This window comes from Dreissena polymorpha, chromosome 4 (assembly GCF_020536995.1).
Source record: "Dreissena polymorpha isolate Duluth1 chromosome 4, UMN_Dpol_1.0, whole genome shotgun sequence".
In the NCBI taxonomy this organism is placed as follows: domain Eukaryota; kingdom Metazoa; phylum Mollusca; class Bivalvia; order Myida; family Dreissenidae; genus Dreissena; species Dreissena polymorpha.
Window position 1 is genome coordinate 120,513,654 of NC_068358.1, and position 22,931 is coordinate 120,536,584.

Below are 22,931 nucleotides of genomic sequence, written 5' to 3' on the forward strand. Positions count from 1 at the left end.
GAAAATGGTTATCTCTGTAGCTTAAAAGAAGTGCGTAACCTGATAGTAGGTATTGATATTCATCCACGTGGTGTTCTGGAGATGGTTGTGCGTGTTTACACGCAAACGTATTGAAATATGTTCACCATCAATAGCTTACCAGTTAAGCGCAGACAATAATGTTGTTTTCACCAGTTGTCTGGTCTTCAAAAGATGAATAAAAGTGTACTTCCGCTTATCTCCGGAAGTTAATTCACCCTGATCGTTTTTTAACATATGGAGCAAACTGTCGTCTTTGATTAACTTCCGGTTAACCTTTGCGATATAACGAATGACCCTGTGGGCGTCTGTTGTTCGTTCGTGAGAAATGAACCACCGGAAACTCTCGGGAATAAACCTATAATACGTATTGTGCATTATTGTACAACAGTCCAAAAGTAAGAGTAAGAAAAAATCAATTTGGAATTCAGCGAAATACAACAGAAAAATAAACTTTTAACGAACTGCGCGTGTGAAAATTAAACAGTTGACATGTTCATAAAGGCATTTGAGACGATGTGTTAATACAGTTGCTGTCAAGTAAAGAGTACAAAATATATCATACACAAATTGATTATAAATTGTTTCACATACCACCACAAGAGCAAAAACGGGACGGTAACTATGGAAACAAGAAGGTGCAATTTCCGCCAGTCGGGCATAACGTAGCTGACCAGGCAGAACACGCAGGCAATGATGGACCACGACGGAAACTGGATAAGCCACGCACGCCATTTTGAAGGCATCACTTCCGTCGAGATGCTGTACTGGACGGTGAGAAACGCGCCCATCGCTAGTCCTGTTAAAATTAGAGAAGATGCGTCTATAACATATTGCCGACAGCATATTTAATCGCGAATATACCGCTTTAGCTAGCGAGTGAGTTTATTATTATGATGATGATGATGATGATGACGATGATGATGATGATCATCATCATCATCATCATCATGATCATCATCATGATCATGATGATGATGATTTTGATGATGATCATGATGATGGTATCGATGATGATCATGATAGTTATGGCTGTGGTGATGATGACAACGTCGATGATAATAATGAAGCTGGTGATGATTTTGTTGTTGGTGGTTATGATGATTATGATGATAATAGTGGTATGATAGTTACAATTATGATGATGACGAGTATTCAGTATAATAACTACGACGAATTTGCTGTTTTTGCCGTTGTTGTTGCTGCTGTGGCCGATGATGATAATGATTGTAGTGGTTATGATGTTTGGTTTGTAGTAATGATGATCAGTATGTTGCTGAAGACGAAGAGGAGGAGGAGGAGGAGGAGGAGGAGCATTCGTTTGTTGCTATGTGTTTGACATTTTATACAAGACCAGTGATGCGCTAAATGACGATGTTGGACAAGTGCAACTGGTAGTTCATGCGTTCAACTTTATGGTGGAATTGTTGATTTAGTAGTACACCGTGTAATGCATAGAGAGGAATGTTACGGTATGGTATTCGCAAATATCAAAGGTTAAAAAAGCACTAAAAAGATGTGTACCACAAAATATCCTTGCTACACCAAACACTATCCACGACTGCGCAAAGTACGCCATGAGGTTGGCTATAATCAGCAACAGCAGGGAACCAAACATCGGCGGCTTCCGGCCCACTATATCCGCCAGTTGGCCACAGAGAAGGTTCCCGGCAAATAACCCCGCCATCTGCATGGAAGCGATGAAGGAAGGGATCCAGCCGAGATCACAAGTTATCGACCACTGGGGTAAGTGTGAACAGAAAAGAATGAGCATACATTGGCAATACAATGTGCACTTACAGTGCGAATTTTTATTGTTGTTTTTGATGTCGTCGTTATTATTCGTATTGTTATTTATTTATTGTCATTATTATCGGAACAGGTATATGGGGATGTTCCGATTTTGCAACAGGTCTTTACTTGCAATTTACTTATTCAACAATAACTAGAAACTGCAGTAATCGAGGGGTGAACGGAAGACTGTTGTAACTCATATTAAATAAAGAAGGAGATACAACAGTTTTCCGTTCAGCCCTCGAGTTTGAAAAGCTGGCGCTTAAATGCTTCATGAACGTCAGGTTAGGTAAAGCTGTCGTTCAAGTTTCTGATCATTGCATGAATGATAACCTATTCAAACGTCCACCTTATACAATATATTAATTAAGTTCAACTCACTTTCTAACACTTCTTGTTTATTACAATGTTTTATTTACCGTTACAAAATCGCAAACACATCAAATGGACAATTACAACCGACGATCCCATACCTCGGACACTATCGTGTGGAGGTCGCTGTCGAATACGAAAGACTTGCATCTGGAACCGTTCTGATTTGTGCAGGATTTCAGACCGCTAAAAGACATAATGTTCATTTTGTTTCCGGAAGTTGCATTTTCTGAAAACGTCAAACTTGTATGATATCCCACGTTTGAGACATTATACACTTGCAATGCGCTTTCAGGGATACTAGATTTATAATATCCGAGAGCGTTTGAGTAATTTTCCGTATAATTGTGACTATTCCACGGACTCTCGTGCACAGGTTCGGCGCAGCGCCAAGACGGATCAGCAACAGAGAAGAACGTGAGGAACATAGAGAACACGACCGGAAGTTTGAGCGCATGGCCCGCCACGGCGAGCAACATCTGCATCCGGCCGCAGCCGCCTAGCTCCTTCACGATCTTGTCAACGGTGGGCTGCGATTCCATTCTTTAAAATTGTGTTGTAACTGTTTACCATCAAAATACCATGCATCAAACCGTCTCTCCAAATTAACAATACGTGTCCCTATCCGATACAATTCTGATGTAAAACAATCAGTATATGATACCGACCGGTGTCCGTTAAACAACATAAGCGGACTGTATACGGATTTTTTATAATTCTATCCGAGTTTCCAATTGTTGCCTTGACCCACACACATGTTTAAAGCCAATACTTCCCAACAGGCCGTCTACATCAACGTGACAATATGTGATTGGGTTGCATTGTGCGATCAAAATCTTGTTAATTATTCGTGGGTTAGACATCATAAACATGAAGTGGCATTCAAATCTTCTCAAAGTTATGAACATGAATATATTAAATGTATTGCTATCACATACATCTTCGTATGTATTTAGAACAGCGTTAACCCGTAGGTTTAAGTGAATATTTTCGCACATGTCAAGCGTGACCTGGACTTGAAAAGTAGTGTGTCCTTCTGTTAAGGATTACTAGAAGTGTTCAAAGATCTCCAAAAACTTGGTTACCATGTCAGTAGTTAGAAAAACCATGTTACCACTATAGAAGCATTATCTATGCCTTAATCTTAGTGAAACTTGTTAATAATGTTTATCTAGACATTGTCTCGGTCATATATGAATGTAGGCCACATGCGTAAAAAACTGGGTCATCAGGTCAAATCTAATAAAAATATTGATACCACTCTAGAGGTCAGACTCCTTTTGAAGTTATCTTGAGAATATCTATGCCACGTTGGAATCCGGGTCTCATGCGTCCAAAACCTAGGGTACCAGGTCAAGTCTTATAAAAACACTCACGAGGCCACATTTATGATGAAACTTGATCAGAATGTTTGTCTTGCCAAATCTTGGCCAATTTTGAATATGGGTCATGTGTTTACAAAAACTAGGTCAACAGGTCAAATCTTAGGAAAACCTTGTTACAATCCTAGATACAACATGTATTACGCAATCTGTTGAAACCTAGTCCATTTCTGTATAATTCAAGATGCTATTCAAGTGATCATCATATAAAAACGACGTTTTAGGTACACCAACAAATGCGCTGGCATAAAAGTAAAGGTCACTTCAAGACATAGGCACAAAATATATCCACAGTTACCTCGGTACACACTTTGTATTTGCAGGCGTCACGTTGTTTTCTAATTTTAGTGTTTTAAGATCACATAATATATGTAAGACAACTCTCATGTATGCGTCCAAAGACGTTTAGTGGGGGATATCTGTGTCAAACGGACACATTTCTAGCTTAAAAAGAAAAATACTTTATGTTGTTCATATATATATATATTATTTTAAGTATCGCATAATAATACATCATAACAAAACAAAGCATATTCAGATTGAAATAAAAACAAATCTGTAGGTATCACATGCAAATGATTGCAACTAGATAGCTCTTATATTTAGTAAAATTACATAACTGCATGGTATGCTTTTCATCTAACACATGATTAATTTATTTCGAAACTGTAAAAACAAATGAATAAAAACAATAATGCTACCTACATAAAGCGTACGTTAAAAATAGATATTATTAAAAAATAAATATTCAACCAAATCAAATTCAAGATTTCATAAAAACAAAAGCTACATCCTGTTAAGGTCTTTTTACATTCAAATGTTTTGAGTAAGTAAATATTGCTAAAATTATTACTCTATTATCCTTGTTAGAGGAAAACATTGGATTTATTGTAGAAAATGTGACCAAGAATATCTCTTAAATACAGATTAAGTAAAGATTTCCCGTAGGATCTTATTGAATACAAGCAAGACAGAAGTATTTTTATCTGGTGTGGTACCAAAAACACACAGTTTGAACAATCACGTTTCAAATACCAGCTTTTGAGATAAATGAAGGAATAACAGATACTAGTATATGACAGATATCATGGTAGCATATTTCTAGACTGCTGAACAGGAAGATATATCCAGTTCTAAAGTAAGACAAAGTACTGAAATCTAACATATCTCTGCATCAAAAATAGACTAGATCTACATACAACAGGTTTTAGAATTCCTTAAAATACACACTGTTTTTCAGTAGGTATTTCCTGTTTGAGTAAAAATATTAAAATACAATAATACTATTAAAAAAACTGCTGAAAGCAGCAGCAGCAGAAAACTCTTACACATGTATACACAACCTTTTGCAAATTAATAGAGGTGCAAATGAGCAACGTGTCCTTTCCAAATGCATATCCTTAAAACAATAAAATACAACTACATCCAATCAAGTCTGCCGTCAATCTTTGACACAAGCTTCTTCCAAACGATCTGTCAGCGTCCTCCTCTACCAGTTGAAGTCATCATCAGACTCTGTCTCAGCCTCACAAACGATCTGTCAGCCTCCTCCTCTACCAGTTGAAGTCATCATCAGACTCTGTCTCAGCCTCACAAACGATCTGTCAGCCTCCTCCTCTACCAGTTGAAGTCATCATCAGACTCTGCCTCAGCCTCCATTTCACTGCATTATGAAATAAAGTTACGAGTACATTCAAGCAACATTTTGTTTGAAACCTTTTTATTTTAGCTTGATTGCATCGAAAGCCTCAGGCTTATTTAAACGCTTTTGAGACCATGTCATGGGCCTATAACCAGCACTTGGTGTCCTTTGGAGGAGATCTAAAGAACGCTCCCACAGTAGGGATTGATCCTGTGACCTCCCGGTTGCTAGGCGGACACAATATCCAATACACCATGGCGACCTAGCAACATTAATTTAGGGATGGTAAAAAAATAGCAAAATAGTGTTTTCCATTTTTGCTTGTTCCTCAAACAAATATTATTAAAATAAAATACGAATGTTTTACACAAACCCTAATGTACTTTTCTTAAGAAATGAATTGTAAATTAAATTTTGCTAATAATTTTTTATATAATATAATAAATGTATTATACACATGGTATTATCATAGCAAGTTTTGTATGATTTAATTTATCCAGTCATCATGCCTTCATTGCAGATATTACAGCCTTGAGGAATACATGCACACTTTTATGGAATTGTGTTTATTCAATGTTAGAAAGTTTGATGTTACCATTTTGTTATGTAATTTTCATTTGTATCTTTTTAAAACAGAATAAGAAATGGTGGGATAATTAGAATGCATACATTTAATATCAGCTTGATGTTGTTTAAAAGTTAACTTTTCATTGAATCAGACACAAAAACCTGATCGATTCCCCGTAGCTTGTGGTTTATGATTACTAAGACTGGCTTGATAAACCCTTTTTGAATTTTACATTCATCTTTCCTATTTACAATAACAGATTTAATGTAATAGCACTAGCGTCCTCTATCCGCTGCATTCATTTAATTCTAACTCAAGTAAAAGCAAATTACCTCTTAACTTCATCTGTTAGTGACAGGTCATCAATCTGTGATATCGACTTTTCAGACTGCAAAAAAAATGAACAATCAGTTTTAAAATGTGCTAATATTGAATATAATAAAATGTTGCTCTATAACTATTTAACATTAATTATCTTTCTATTTATTCACAAATAGAGGCTTTGTGTAATAGTATAATACGATACGACAATACAATATTAAAACACTATCCATGTTCCATGTATAATACTCCAAATTTCCCCCCCCCCTCCCCCCCGGCCCACTAAGCTCAGCACACCATTCCTCGATCTCTCTTATCAGCCTGACTAATTAAGTTTCTATAATTCATTTACTTATCTATTGTGTATATACAACTTGTCAATTGTATTATTAAATCACTATCCATGTATACCCCTTCCCCACCCAAGTGCACGCCACTTCCGGGTCTCTATACCCAACCAGAGCCCTAGACAGCCCCTACCTCCTTTTGTTTGGGTGCTGGGGCAGCCTTCTGCTGCTGTACCCGCTCCATGTACTGCTTCATCACAGGGTCTATGCTGTCCGTCTTCTCGGACTTCTCTTCTGGTTCTGGGGTGGCAGGTTTGGTCTGCAAATTGCGAAGTAGATAATTCAGTTACCATCTGTATACAATTGAAACATAACATTAAGAAGTTTAGATTGTTTATTTAACACATACCATAAAGCCTTCTAAACCATATCTTGCCTCTTGTTACAACATGCCTTCTACAAATTTTGCTATAACATCATTTGATTTCAGTTTTGACACACTTCATACAATTTAAACTACAACACCCGTGCCTACATTTATAACATGCTTGCTACAACGCTGGCTTCAACATCTATGCCTAATGTTATAAACTCAGGGGTGTCAATTGGCCAAAATCTAAAATCCTATCGTTTTGGGGCCAGAGCAAAAAAGGGTTAATAATTCATGTAACTTTGTTTACTATTGTATGTATCTTTGTAAACAATATGTCAAAGTAAAGTAATTTGTGTTTAAGATGACATTTTGTGACAATAATCTTAAAATTCCAGAAAAAAATCCCTTGATTTATATCAAAAGCAAAATTGGTCCTTAAGGACCAAAATCCTGATTTCAGGAATAATCCTGAACTTTGACGCCTCTGTAAACTCCTCCCACAATACTCTCTACAGTACCTGTGCCTAGTGTTAGAACATGCCCCTCTTCAACATACACTACAATGCCAGTGCCAACTGTAAGAATATACATCATACACTTATCACTCTAACACATATGTCTCTTGATACATACCTATAGCTAAAACATGCATCATAAAATTCTTGCCACAACACCTTTGCCTACATTTATGACATTCCTTCTACAACATTTGCCTCAACATTTGTTCCTACAGTTATTAACTCTTTGCATGCTGGGAAATTTGTCGTCTGCTAAAATGTTGTCTGCTGAATTTCTTAAATGAGCATTTTCTTCGATTTTTTTTCAAAGAATACTATCAGAATAGCAAACAGTTTGGATCCTGATGAGACTTCATGTTCTGTGGCGTCTCATCTGGATCCAAACTGTTTGCAAAGGCCTTCAAAATTCGGTTCCAGCACTGAAAGAGTTAAACTCCTACAATATTCACTACAACACCTGTGCCTGCTGTTATTAAACTCCTCCTACAATATTCACTACAACACCTGTGCCTGCTGTTTGCGCTGTAGATCCTCCAGCTCTTGCTGCTCCCTCTGCCAGGCCTCCTGTTCACGACGCCGACGCTCCTCCTCTTTCCTTGCCTGCTCAGCCTGCCACGCTGCATCGGCCGCTTCAGACTTCTTGCGCTCAGCCTCTTCTGCAGGAAAACGAAACAGAATAGAGAATAAGTAGGTAAATGTTGAAATCAAAATATTTATAAGAGGATCCTTTAGAAAACGTTAACAAATAGCCATGGTAAGCAGTGCATATTCCTGATTAATTCAAATGATTTGATATTAAATCAAGTATTATCTGGTTTGGTACTCCTGAAAAAAAGTTCTTTATTTGATTTGAAAATCAATTAAAGAAAACTACTGTCCCTCCAGACAGTTAAACACAGAAAGGTAGTAAATCTGTTATCTGTAATATTTTTGTCAAAGAGAAGACTATCCTTCAAACTACAACAGCAAGTCTTATAGTTTCCATGCATTTGGTTAATTAATAGAAAATGTCACCATACTGGTCCAGATTTCCACCCTCCCCTTTTAAGCAGCGCCCTGTACCTTTTGTAATTCTAAACTTTACCCTTAATTCTCTGTGCATGTACCTGACTTCCAGGCATCATCAAGGGCTGGCTTTTTCCAGGCGGTGTCAAGAGACAGGGGAGGTAACTTGGCTGGAGGCTGGGTGACTGTTCTTGGCTGCTCCGGCTTGGAAGGCTGGCTACCAGTGGCAGAGACTTGAACTGAAAACCAGGGAAACGTGTTAAAATTATGTTGCCAACAAAGTGAACAAATTAGCTTACCTCCCTAACTGCAAGCTCCTACAAAACAGCATAAATTAATCAACTAATGTGATATATCTCACCAGAAAACCAAAAACATGCTATTTTATTTACCTATAGAATTGATCAATAAAAATCTATTGTTATCAGGTATGCATTCATTTATTTGCACAAGGGTTTGCAATAAATCGCTTGGATCATGTATATATGTGCTATTGTCAATCCTTGATTGAGACTGCTCTGCTGGTCTATTAGTATTTGGTTTTTATTGAGCCAAATGCTCTGAGAAAAATGAGCTTAATGCATCTGCATAAAGAACCTCATAAAGATAAGCCAGTGCAGCCAAATATGAAGGCTAATCAGAGATGACACTTTCTTCCTTAAGTGGATTTTCTATAAGAAGCGACTTCACTTAAATGAAATATACCTAACAGGCCGAAATATCGTTCCTGATTAACTTATATGGACTGAGTCTAATCTGGGATGCTACTTTCAGCACATGCCTTAAGCCCTATTTTCCCAGAACTCAGCTCACTTATTTCATCCTCTAGCTAGTCTATAAAGGGAGACCCGCCTACCTTCCTCACTGCTGGGGTCTGCCTGCACCACCATGATGCTGGGGGAGCCAGGTCGTGCCTCAAGGTCATCCACTGTGATGGGCCGTGGCCTCTCCACACGATCTCCCCTGAAACATAATCAGGATGCAGCTACTATTGACTAAATGGTATAAATATTTAGCTGTGACTTATAATTTTCTTAAACAGTTTGTTTGCAGTTCTATAAGGAAAGTTTTGTTTAGATTGACAAGTAAAATCCTTGTGAGATGTGTAACTTTTAGTGAATATGAGCATAGAGGCTATTTGTTTGCTTTGGGGGTATTTCCTAGTTTTATTTTCTCAGTTAAGAGAGACAATATATTCAAGAGCAATATCTATGTATACAAAAATGTTTGCTACTAGGTATGTTCTAAGAAATAGTTCAGTTAAACTGGCACTTACCCTTTCTTTGCTTTCACCTCATCATCTGAGACATCTGAAAGACTAAACCTGGGCACCCCTTCCTGACCCCCTGATCCCTTCTTTCTGGGCAGGGAGGATGAACCCTTGAGCTCTGTTAAACTGTCTGAAATCAGGTACAAAATGTAGCGGTGTGCAAGGAAACCAAATAAAACATGAGTTTTCTTTACCATCAGAGGTCTCAAAATAAATGTATGGTAGACATCAAATTCCTGTTATAAGTATCTTTTATTTGACACATTTCAGTTTTAAGACAATAAAGGTTTTCTAAAATCTGATTAATTAAGATAATCGTCACTAAAAAATGTGGGTTATAATATTTTTGCTAGGTAGTGTCACATCACCCAAAATATTATTTTTTCTGGTTTTGATGAAACATTATTTTGACATTAATGACAATATGGTGCCGCAGATACTCAAACTGGTCATGTTAAGAAAAAATGTAGATGAACTGGTAAATGCACTTAACTTCATATCCACTTCAAACATGTAAATTTAGATAAAAGGTATTCATTTTGGCTTTCCGAATGGTACCAATTAACTGCACAAGAAACTAAGCCGAAAACAAACACTGCTATAATACTGACTATAGCAGTTGGGACAATCCTGAAAAGTAATAAGACCAATCTATCAGATGTTTCCTGACAGTGCTGACATTTCCTGCGCTGCAGTTGTCTGTGGCTGGTGTTGGTGGGAGAGAGAGAACAGATTGCATCATATGTGTTATGTTCTGACAAAACTGGGCATAATGCAAGTGCGTAAAGTGCCGTCCCAGCAGATTAGCCTGTGCAGTCCTCACAGGCTAATCAGCGACGACACTTTCCGCTTAAACTTGATTTTTCGGTAAGAAGGGACTTCCTTCAAACTAAAAATACCATAAAAGCGGAAAGTGTCGTCCCTGATTAGCCTGTGCGGACTGCACAGGCTAATCTGGGACGGCATTTTACGCACAGGCATTAAGCCCAGTTTTCTCAGAACAAGACACATATAAATGAGCCTCACTCTGGGAAAACGGGGTTTGATGCACACACGTAGTGTTGTCCCAGGGATGACACTTTCTGTTTGATGCACACACGTAGTGGTGTCCCAGGGATGACACTCTCTGTTTGATGCACACACGTAGTGATGTCCCAGGAATGACACTTTCTGTTTGATGCACACACGTAGTGGTGTCCCAGGGATGACACTTTCTGTTTGATGCACACACGTAGTGGTGTCCCAGGGATGACACTTTCTGTTTGATGCACACACATAGTGTTGTCCCAGGGATGACACTTTCTGTTTGATGCACACACGTAGTGGTGTCCCAGGGATGACACTTTCTGTTTGATGCACACACGTAGTGTTGTCCCACGGATTACACTTTCTGTTTGATGCACACACGTAGTGGTGTCCCAGGGATGACACTTTCTGTTTGATGCACACACGTAGTGGTGTCCCAGGGATGACACTTTCTGTTTGATGCACACACGTAGTGTTGTCCCAGGGATGACACTTTCTGTTTGATGCACACACGTAGTGTTGTCCCAGGGATGACACTTTCTGTTTGATGCACACACGTAGTGTTGTCCCAGGGATGACACTTTCTGTTTGATGCACACACGTAGTGTTGTCCCAGGGATGACACTTTCTGTTTGATGCACACACGTAGTGTTGTCCCAGGGATGACACTTTCTGTTTGATGCACACACGTAGTGTTGTCCAAGGGATGACACTTTCTGTTTGATGCACACACATAGTGTTGTCCCAGGGATGACACTTTCTGTTTGATGCACACTAGTAGTGTTGTCCCAGAAATGACACTTTCTGTTTGATGCACACGTAGTGTTGTCCCAGGGATGACACTTTCTGTTTGATGCACACACATAGTGTTGTCCCACGGATGACACTTTCTGTTTGATGCACACACGTAGTGTTGTCCCAAGGATGACACTTTCTGTTTGATGGACACACGTAGTGTTGTCCCAGGGATGACACTTTCTGTTTGATGCACACACATAGTGTTGTCCCAGGGATGACACTTTCTGTTTGATGCACACTAGTAGTGTTGTCCCAAGGATGACACTTTCTGTTTGATGCACACACGTAGTGTTGTCCCAAGGATGACACTTTCTGTTTGATGCACACACGTAGTGTTGTCCCAGGGATGACACTTTCTGTTTGATGCACACATGTAGTGTTGTCCCAGGGATGACACTTTCTGTTTGATGCACACACGTAGTGTTGTCCCAGGGATGACACTTTCTGTTTGATGCACACACATAGTGTTGTCCGAGGGATGACACTTTCTGTTTGATGCACACACGTAGTGTTGTCCCAGGGATGACACTTTCTGTGTAATGCACACACGTAGTGTTGTCCCAGGGATGACACTTTCTGTGTAATGTACACGCGTAGTGTTGTCCCAGGGATGACACTTTCTGTTTGATGCACACACGTAGTGTTGTCCCAAAAATGACACTTTCTGTGTAATGCACACACATAGTGTTGTCCCAGGGATGACACTTTCTGTTTGATGCGCACATGTAGTGTTGTCCCAGGGATGACACTTTCTGTTTGATGCACAAACGTAGTGTTGTCCGAGGGATGACACTTTCTGTTTGATGCACACACGTAGTGTTGTCCCACGGATGACACTTTCTGTTTGATGCACACACGTAGTGTTGTCCCAGGGATGACACTTTCTGTTTGATGCACACTAGTAGTGTTGTCCCAGGGATGACACTTTCTGTTTGATGCACACACGTAGTGTTGTCCCAGGGATGACACTTTCTGTTTGATGAACACACGTAGTGTTGTCCCAGGGATGACACTTTCTGCCTCAACTGGATTTTTCATAAGCAGAGACTTCCTTTAAAAAAATCAACATAAAAGCGTAAAGTGTCGTCCCTGATTAGCCTGTGTGGACTTCACGGGCTAATCTGGGGCAACACTTAACTCAAAGGCATAGACCACATTTTCCCAGAGGGAGGCTTGTTAATGGTATACATGATATACAGTAAAAGAGTCGTATTCCTACCAGTGCTGACATCTCCGTCTGCTGCAGAGGTTGTCTGCGGCTGGTGGTAGGGGGTGGAAGACAGCGGGCGGGCGGCGGCTATAGGACTGGCTGGGGGGCTTGGCATGTGGTGACCTTTGCTCCCTGCAATACAATTTTACACAGGCTTATATTTCAGAAGTAAATAATGTTTGTTTGCTTCTACATTTATCATGGTGCTTTTTTGGGTTCTGTCACTTAATAATATTAATATTAGTCTCTAACAACATATGATTTATTAAAGTTAAACATGTATATCAAACAAAAGCTTTTCCCATGTAGTACATACATGAATGCTTACATTTTTTATATCTTATTTTTGCCGGGTGGGGTGAATACCATCACATGATTTCTAATTGATAGATTTCCTAAATGCTGGTCGGGTACGGTATATATGCTCACCTGATTTCTCATTGAGAGATTTCCTGAATGCTGGCCGGGTAGGGTCTGGTACTGAGGAAGGGTTGGTGAGCTGGTAGTGAAACTCCACATAAGCCTTCTCCAAGTTCTAAAAAACAATTGAATTTGCAAAAATGTATAACCACAGTACCTGATGAGTTACAAGTAGACCCTCTAATATGAAAATGATTCAATTTGCAAAATAATTTGAAGGTTTCTATTTAAGGGATACTCACAACTACTTATTTTATGGTTTTATGAAAATAATATTAACTATAACAAGATGCTGTGTTCTATAAACACATGTGCCCCTAGTAAAAGCTTTGACAATTTAGATTCATGGGCAATTTGAATATGTATAAGTAAAAATGTAAGTCAAAAAGGTCAAACTTAAGTCAAGTAATATGGGTGTGATGACAGCATTCATAGAGTACATCCATGCAAGTATCAAAGCTTTGAAGAAAGAATAATTGATGTTTTAAGAAAAATGTTATTTAAGATTAATATTGTACGAACAGAAGAATCAACGAACAAACAAACAAGCAGATCATTATTTTCCTCCAGGCCTCTGTAGATGCTGGGCACATAAAGAACCATTTTTGAATGAAAACTTTTATACTCAGTTTAATATCCAGTAGGGATAAAGATATAAGCAGAATAATATCCAGGAAGGGATAAAGATATAAGCAGAATAATATCCAGTAGGGATAAAGATATAAGCAGAATAATATCCAGTAGGGATAAAGATATAAGCAGAATAATATCCAGGAAGGGATAAAGATATAAGCAGAAAACTTTTATTGCATTATTATTGAAAATATAAATAACTTCACAATACACTTCATTGAAAGTTTTAGATTAAAATAACTGTATTAAACGATATAATTTGTTAAGCATAATTTACTACCAACCTGGGCTTCTTTCTCCAAGCTCTTCAGTCTATATTTGGTTTCAGCAACAATGTCTGCAGACTGGTTGGAATTTTCCTCTGCATCTGAGGTGAAATCTGTCGAGACTTTTGGAGTACTTAAATCATCTATGTCAACATCATTATACACATCATCTCTGTCCACCCTGGGACTTCTGCTGCGACCTTTGTGGGCTGACCTTCGACCTCCTATTTTAAGGTCAAGGTCACTTTCATTGTCACTTATAGCAGACTTCTTTCCTGAACGGTGAGAGAGGTTGAATGAAACCAGCCTGAAAGGAAATTTTTAACTAAGTTTGATTGATTACATATATTTATTATATGTCGCCGGATGGTGAAATGTGTACAGCCAGTCCAGGACCTCCCACTTATAAGGTGAGTGCTCTACCGAGTGAGCTAACCAAGCTGCTTACACACCTGATCCCCAATCCCGACTAAGTTCCGTGATATACATATATAAATGTTCACAGTATGGGTGATATAACATATAAACATATTACTTGCTGACAAACATAAGTGAAAATGTACAGCATGAAAGCCACACATAAAAGTAGCCCACAAAACCACCATTATTTGTGCCTATTATCAGTGTTTCATATGATCAGCTTTGTACAAACTAAAACACCAACAGTCCCATCAGGTATATTTTGCACCAATGTTTCTCTAAAATGATAAGCATGGTGTAGACTTTTACCTGGATACGTCACCATCCTGTGGTTTTCTGTATACTTCATTGTGTAAGGCTGAAAGAACCATAGTAAAGAATATGTATATTATAGGTTTCATATTTTTATTACCATATTAACTGTTTATCTTTTATATTTCATTTACAATATTACCAATACAAATTTCACTTTATTCCCTTCCTCACAACTGTCATTTTAAAAGTTACTTAGGACAAGTGACATTATTTAACATTTACACAAACCTAACATATACTTAAATGTGTTTGTGCCAAAAAGGAATGAGTCTGAAATAAACACAGGATTACTTTTCACACAGAAATATGCTGTAGTAAGCCAATTCCGTTTAAACAAGTAAATTCGTTAAAATGATATCCCCCATCCACCAAACAAACTTTGTTGATAGAACGTTGCAAATGCCATGATATACAGTAGAATCATTAAGTGTAGGGTAATAATTAATAGGTAATAATTATGTGTAGGGTAATTGTTTTTATGAATTGTAATTCTCCTCATTGATATCTACACGCCCATGAAGTTTCATGTTGAAATCATGTAGCGTATTTCAGATAAAGTAATCAAAAGTAACATCATACAAAACAAGAAAGGGCAACAACTCTTAGTTAAGAATGTGCAGGGTAATGGTTCTTGTGCGTGGCGCTTCTCATCGTTAATATCAATACACCCACGACGTTTCATGTTGAAATCTTGCATGGAATTTGAGATATAGCCCTGAACAATTCATCATAAAAAACACAACAAAGGGCAATAAATCTTATCAAAGAAAGCGTAGGGTTATGGTTCTTGTGCATGGCAATTCTCCTCATTGATATCTATACACCTATGAAGTTTCATATAGACATCTTATATTGTTTCTGAGATATAGCCCTCAAATGTTTTGTGACAGACGGACGGACAGATGATGGACGGACAGGTCCAATTCTATATCCCTTCTTCTTTGGCTGGGAATAATAACTATGTGGTGTTATTTCCAAATGATTAAACATGGCACCTTTCTGTGTGTAGGTGAGTGTTTGCTTCAAGTCATCCAGTTGCTGGTTAAGGTCTTTCACCTGAAGTGATTGTGCCTCAAACTGACGCACTAGTGGATCAGACCCACCTACCTGAAAATTGCATTACATCCATGTAGGTACACAGACTCATGTCCAAATAAATATCAAGAAATAAGTTGCTGTTTCAATTGCATGGCTAAATTGCAAACACATGTGTAATATGACCGAAGGAAAAACTGGGCTCAAAGCTAAATTTAGTAGTTCTTTGTGGTTTTTTGAAGGCTCTTCGCAAAAACTTCTTACATTAACATTTCCTAATAATTCAAATATTTGGAACTTGCTATTATTTTCTTAGTTGTTCATCATTTTTAACAAAAGTAAGGACTAACTAAGAATTGTGTTTACAATTTGTGTGATAACCAGCCATGCACACAACTTCTTAGAAAATAAATCAAGGATCCATGTGCATGTAACAGTTGTCTCTCAACCATCCTCACTGCGCACACACAATGTTGTATATCTTTTGCTGTGACCCCTGTGCCCCCCCCCCCCCCACTGCACACACACAATGTTCTATATCTCCTGGTGTGACCCCTGTGTCCCCCCACTCACTGCACACACCAAATATTGATTATCTCCTGGTTATACCCTGTGTTCCCCCCACGCAGCACACACCCAATGTTGTGTATCTCCTGATGTGACCCCTGTGTCCCCCAACTCGCTGCAAATACCTAATTTTGTATATCTCCTGGTGTGACACCTGTGTCCCCCCCCCCACTCAATGCACGCGCCTAATTCTGGTATATCTCCTGCAGTGACCCCTGTGTCCCCCCAATCACTGCACACACCAAATATTGTATATCTCCTGAGGTGACCCCTGTGCCCTCCCCCCTCCACTCACTTCACACACACCTGATGTTGTTATATCTCCTGGTGTGACCAATGTGCCCCCCTCTCACTGCACAAACTGTTGCATATCGCCTGATGTGACCCCTATAACCCTCCCCCTTTCTCAATGCACATACTGTTTCATATCTCCTGCTATGGCCCCTCTGCTCCCTGTAGGACTCCCTCTCCCAGCCGGACTCCCGTCTCTCCTGGTACTCAGGCATCGAGGTCGGGCGACGAAGCTCTCTCAGCAGCTCTTCCTGCCCTGAACACGTGCAGTGGAGCATAACATTGCAGTAGCAATTTCATAATGAACAATAGATAATAATTGTTTATAATCCAATATACAATGATATTGATTTCTTAGCTCCAAAAGCAGTAAATATTGCTCTGAACAAACAGACAAACAAATAAAACTGTATGCAAACTGATCAAACCAAAAAACTGCCCGACAATTACTCCAAAATACTATCTCTCAAACCTTGTTTGCAGGGTTATGATTAATATTGCAAAAAATTGAAAATTACATTAAAAAAAAAAAAGGTCACAGAATAAGAGTTCACTTGTAAAATGATTAATTTATTTTGTTATTAGTTAAGCAGCCTTCTTATTAATTACTTACTTATTCTCTCTCGCTCATTCAACTGCATTATCTCAGCCATGCGTCTGCAGTGAAAAATGTGAAATATAGTGTTCACAAAACAGTGCTTACCTAAATGCATATAGCAAATTAAATAAAATGAACAGATTAAGCTGAACTTTGAGGTTGAAGCAAGCTCACTAATGACTTCATATGCTGTTTGACATATTTTTTTAGACAAATGTTAAGTCTATTTTCTATATACTTATCTTTAAAAAAAGGCAAACAAAGTTCTTATTCTACATACTTATCTTTTAAATAAGGTCAACATGTTTGCATTTTGTGGGAAAATGACCCATAAATAAATCACTTTAGCATTCTTTTTTTAATTTGACAAAGAAAGTATTAATATGTTAGCAATATAGGGCAATCTGTGCTTGTATCTCTTTAAGGCTTTTTCACATAAAGAGTTAAAACAAGAGGGCCAAGATGGCCCTAGTTCGCTCACCTGAGAGGAGTCGGTTCATTCAATCTTTACCTAATGTCAAACTTGACCTAGATATTGACCAGACATCCTGGTCAAGTTTCATCATTATTGAACCAAAACTCTGGCGTAGGGAGTGTTTTTGTTTTTGTAAGATTTGAAATGGTGACCTATCATCAAACTTGACTGAGATCTTCCAGCAACTTTGATAAAGAATGCTTGAGAAATGTGAATGCTAGAGTGTTTACAAACCAAATGTGGATGGACGGATAGCAGACAAAGACTAATCCTAAAACCTCACCTGAGCAATCAGGTGCGCTTAAAAGTGTGTTTCATCGATCTGAGCCATTTTCCAACTTGTCCAAGAAATCAATAAAACCAATGTATTGACTTAGTTTCACGATGATTAGGCAAAATATGTGACTTCCATAGTGTTCAATCACAAGGTTTCTCTCTATATAGTCACATAAGGAAAACTGCCCCACCCCCCTGGCAGCCATGTTTATTGCAAACTCATCTGAGGTATATATAAAACCAATCTTTTCACCAAGTTTCATGATGATTGGGCAAAAAATGTGACTTCTAGAGTGTTCACAAGCTTTTTTTTATTATATAAATATAAGAAAACTGCCCCCCCCCCCCCCCGGCAGCCATGTAATTCAATTGACCGGAACCATTTTTCAACTCAACTTTCGTATCAAGGAAACAAATGTTCTGACCAAATTTCATGAAAATTGGGCAAAAAATGTGACTTCTAGAGTGTTCACATGTTTTCACTGCCCACTGGCGGCCATGTTTTTTCACCGATCTGGACCATTTTCGAACTTGTCTGACATATCAATAAAACCAATATCTGATTTACTTTCATGGTGATTGGGCCGAAATTGTGACTTCTAGTGTTTACAAGGTTTCTCTATAGCCATATAAGGAAAACTGCCCCACCCACTGGCGGCCATGTTTTTCAACAGACTGGAACCACTTTTAAACTCAACCAATATATCATTAAGACAGACATTTAGACAAAGTTACATGAAGATTGGGCATTAAATGTGACTTCTACAGTGTTTACAAGCTTTTTTTTTTACCTAGTGACCTAGTTTTTGACCCAGCATGACCCAGTTTCGAACTCGATCCAGATATCATTGGGACAAATCTTCTGACCCAGTTTAATGAAGATCGGACAATAAATGTGGCCTCTAGAGTGTTTACGAACAAATGTGGATGGACGGACGACGCACGGACAAACGACGGACAAAGACCAGTCACAAAAGCTCCCCAGAGCAATCAGGTGAGCTAAAAAACCATCCAACCTCGAATAACAATTAACACATAAATGATACACAAATCTGCACTGTATTATTATGAAAACATTAATAATCAAAGGGGAGTAAGTACTGTAAACTTAAATGCAATATTTAGAAGAGTTGTTTCGCATGTTACATGAACTTAGTTCATGATTGTTTAACAAGCCTTTTTACTATATAAATACAGTCAATCTTGTGGATGCGACCACTTGTATTACTAGAAAGCGACCTTTGTCTTATGCGACCATTTTGAAATCCCACGGAGCTTTTTCACTATATAATGATATTGTATAAAGCGACTTGTGTCTTACGCGACCAGCGACCGCTAATTTTTGTGTATTTTGATGTCCGAATCTTGAATAAAGCGACCACTAGGAGGTAAAAGTGGTTAATCTATTGATCTTTCAGGGAAAAATCCTTGTTAATTGTTGATCTAAGCCGATAAGATGTACTGTTTCACCTCTGCTTTGTTTTCACACCAACCATTATGATTATGCTTTGTCTCGTTGACCGGTTCTGACCGGCATTGTTGTAGACTGCATATCAATTTATTGAGTTGAATAATAGGGGAACGTATTACGCACAGTCTACAGCTTAAATAGTTTACTATGTGGAACGTTAAGAGACAACGCCAATTTTTCTCGAGTATAGATAACAGGTGCAGAAACAATGCACTGTACACGACAAACATTTCCTGAGAAGTGCGGAAAATAAACTGTAAATCGGCAACATCTGTAAAAATCCGTACATTACCAATTTGTAATTATGCTAATTAGTAGATATTTGCTAGCCAATCACATTGTTATTTACTTAATAAATTTTCCAATTAGGTCTGTTTGTTTGTTTTCAATTGACGTGTTTTAATTATTTCAGCTCATTATGTATCATATTCGAGTCAGATTTCCTTAAGCGTACATGCAGAAATTAAAATATCAAAACGAAAAGTGTTAATGTTGAATGAGAAAATTCGGGTTTTTAAAATTGTCAAAGAGTAAAAGTGCATGTGAAATCGCAGATGAGTTTGGAGTCGGTAAAACTCAAATTCAGAACATTCTTAAGAGTAAAGCCGAGGTGCTTGAAGTGGAAAATAATGTGTCAGGTGAAGAAAATGCGAAAAATATTTCCTTGTCTATGTTGTTTTTGCAAATAAATATGTACACACAATTCATTTATAATAATTGATAATTTATAAAAAGGGAAAAAATAAAACACATTATAAGTAAAATATTGTTTATGTATTGTGTGTATATTCATTTCATTATAAAAGTTAAAATCATTGTTGACAAAAGAGATTATCCTTTATATAGATTAAAATTGAGGATAAGCATTCTTCCAGAATGGCCTTTTTTATTTAAAGACCATTTTATTAAGAGACCGATTTTGATTACTCCCTTGAGTGGTCTCTTAATACAAGATTGACTGTATAAGGAAAACTGCCCTGTCCCCCTGGCAACCATGTTTTTCAACAGACTAGAACCATTTTCAAACTTAACTCACGTATCTAGGAAACAGAAGTTCTGACAAAATTTCACGAAAATTGGGCCAAAAATGTGACTTCTAGAGTGTTGACATGTTTTCACTATATACATATAGAGAAAAATGCCCCGCCCACTGGAAGCCATGTTTTTTCACCGATCTGGACCATTTTTTAACTCGTCGAGAAATCAATAAAAAATGTTTTGACCAACTTTCAAGATGATTTGGCAAAAATTGTGACTTCCAGAGTGTTTTCAAGGTTTCTCTATAGCCGTATAAGGAAAACTGCCCCGCCCACTGGCGGCCATGTTTTTCAACGGACCAGAACCACTTTTGAACGCAACCAAAATATCATTAAGACAAACATTTTGACAAAGTTACATGAAGATTGGGCATGAAATGTGACTTCTACAGTGTTTATAAGTTTTTTCTTTTTTTTGACCTAGTGACCTAGTTTTTGACCCGGCACGACCCAGTTCGAACTCGACCGAGATTTCATTGGGACGAAGCTTTTACCAAGTTTCATGAAGATCGGACAATAAATGTGGCCTCTAGAGTGTTTATGAACAAATGTTAACGGACGGACGGACGTACGACGGACAAAGACCGGTCACAAAAGCTCACCTGAGCAATCAGGTGAGCTAAAAACACAAACAGTAATGTGTGTGACAGCCATTGTTGGGCTTGAAAACTATGATGACTTGTTATACATAACATGTGAAGGAGTTAAGTCAGAAAGTAATCCAAACTTTGACAAAATATGGAAACTGGATTTGTAAGGACTATCACTTCCAAAGCATGAAATCTGTTGATTCAATATAAACATATACACACAATTTAGAAGTCAAAAGCTTAAAATCAAGCTTTTGTTTGAAATTTTCCAGGCCTATGTGTAAACTTCTATTAAAGTTTGATCGAAATAAAAAAAGTCCAGATCTACTGCTTAAGATTAACCACTATATTTTAAATAAAGTAGTCACTTAACACGAAAAATAATATTCTTACGTTTTTAAGTTCTCAATTTCATTCCTGTATGTGATGTTTTGCTCTTTAATTGTGGCATAATCACACATCTGCAAAGAAACATGCACAAGTAAATGACAAGATGAATCTTAAATTACTGTAACAAACATAAAAGTTTGCTTGTTATTACTTGTTTATTGATAATATAATCCTTATAACACATTCATTCAGTTACAGTTTGAATAATTGCAAAAGTTCAATATGGGCATTTCTGTCCATGCTATACAAGTGGATAAGGGATTTTCCAAAACTCTTCCTAGGCTTTTGTTTAGATTTTTTCTATTGATCTCAAATCACAAAAAAACAATATAGACTAACAAACAAAATGTCTGTGCTCTTTTGTATAAAATAGTTTAACGATTAAACAATATTATACTTGAGAGAGACCCCTGGATAAATTATGCAGACTAATGTAGATATGATTGATATTACTTTAAGTGACAATGTTTTTGACTGGCCAGTTTCAGACAAAAGAATACAAAACCAATACAAACATCGCGCAGCTTTGCATTCAGGAACTCGTTGTGCTTGCTAGCATTGATTTCCTTGTGTCTCAACTCCTGTAGATGTGCCTGTAGGACAAAAAGCCAACATGAGGATCAACGCCTACAATTTATGTAATGTTATGCATGCTACTATTTAACTTGCATTCTGCTAAGCGAATATTGTTTTTTAATCATTGATAACATTATTGGATTCAAAAGGTATTTAAATTCACACTTAAAAGCTCTTACAAAAATGAAGAATACAAAATTAGATCTTTGCACAAGAATGTTATCACAAGGAGAAGACACCTGAAAGCACACTGAACTTTTTTTCTGGAAAAAAAGCGCTTTCAAGTTGTTTTTTTTCCAACCTGACTAAACTCGAATAAATTTCATTGGTGAAACTATGAGTCATTTAATAGCTTGTTCTGCTACAGGAGATAAAAATGTGTTTCAGAATGTCTGCCCTTAACTTGCAGAAGCTGCTTTCGCACAACCCAGCCCTACCTCTAGCTCATTAACCCTGGCAGACTAGTCTCTGACAAACCTCTAGCTCATAAACCCAGGCAGACTTGTCTCTGACCTACCTCTAGCTCATTGACCCTTGCAGACTTGTCTGTGACCTATCTCTAGCTCATAAACCCTGGCAGGCTTGTCTCTGACCTACCTCTAGCTAATTGACCCTTGCAGACTTGTCTCTGACCTACCTCTAGCTCATTAACCCTTGCAGACTTGTCTGTGACCTACCTCTAGCTCATTGACCCTTGCAGACTTGTCTCTGACCTACCTCTAGCTCATTGACCCTTGCAGACTTGTCTGTGACCTACCTCTAGCTCATTAACCCTTGCAGACTTGTCTGTGACCTACCTCTAGCTCATTAACCCTTGCAGACTTGTCTGTGACCTACCTCTAGCTCATTAACCCTTGCAGACTTGTCTGTGACCTAACTCTAGCTCATTGACCCTTGCGGACTTGTCTGTGACCTACCTCTAGCTCATTGACCCTTGCAGACTTGTCTCTGACGTACCTCTAGCTCATTGACCCTTGCAGACTTGTC

General features: G+C 38.0%; 1 protein-coding gene across 2 annotated transcripts in view; it reads right to left on the minus strand.

Moving 5' to 3' along the window:
• Positions 1 to 4,063: 4,063 nt before the first annotated feature.
• The window catches only part of LOC127879936 (centriole and centriolar satellite protein OFD1-like), a 37,919-nt gene continuing 19,051 nt past the window's right edge, over positions 4,064 to 22,931 (minus strand). Inside the window, exons 12-28 of one of the 2 annotated variants that reach the window (XM_052427048.1) lie at positions 21,884 to 21,961; positions 21,372 to 21,439; positions 17,145 to 17,188; positions 16,660 to 16,787; positions 15,634 to 15,745; positions 14,633 to 14,681; positions 13,922 to 14,210; positions 13,014 to 13,119; positions 12,594 to 12,716; positions 9,557 to 9,680; positions 9,137 to 9,243; positions 8,382 to 8,519; positions 7,780 to 7,931; positions 6,578 to 6,703; positions 6,109 to 6,164; positions 5,156 to 5,229; positions 4,064 to 5,091 (exon numbers count right to left, since the gene is read on the minus strand). In XM_052427048.1, coding sequence (XP_052283008.1) covers positions 5,184 to 5,229; positions 6,109 to 6,164; positions 6,578 to 6,703; positions 7,780 to 7,931; positions 8,382 to 8,519; positions 9,137 to 9,243; positions 9,557 to 9,680; positions 12,594 to 12,716; positions 13,014 to 13,119; positions 13,922 to 14,210; positions 14,633 to 14,681; positions 15,634 to 15,745; positions 16,660 to 16,787; positions 17,145 to 17,188; positions 21,372 to 21,439; positions 21,884 to 21,961 — 1,746 coding nt within the window. In that variant the 3' untranslated portion in view covers positions 4,064 to 5,091; positions 5,156 to 5,183. Of the gene's footprint in view, positions 5,230 to 6,108; positions 6,165 to 6,577; positions 6,704 to 7,779; positions 7,932 to 8,381; positions 8,520 to 9,136; positions 9,244 to 9,556; positions 9,681 to 12,593; positions 12,717 to 13,013; positions 13,120 to 13,921; positions 14,211 to 14,632; positions 14,682 to 15,633; positions 15,746 to 16,659; positions 16,788 to 17,144; positions 17,189 to 21,371; positions 21,440 to 21,883; positions 21,962 to 22,931 lie in introns of both variants that reach the window. The other variant, XM_052427047.1, reaches the window with a different exon arrangement.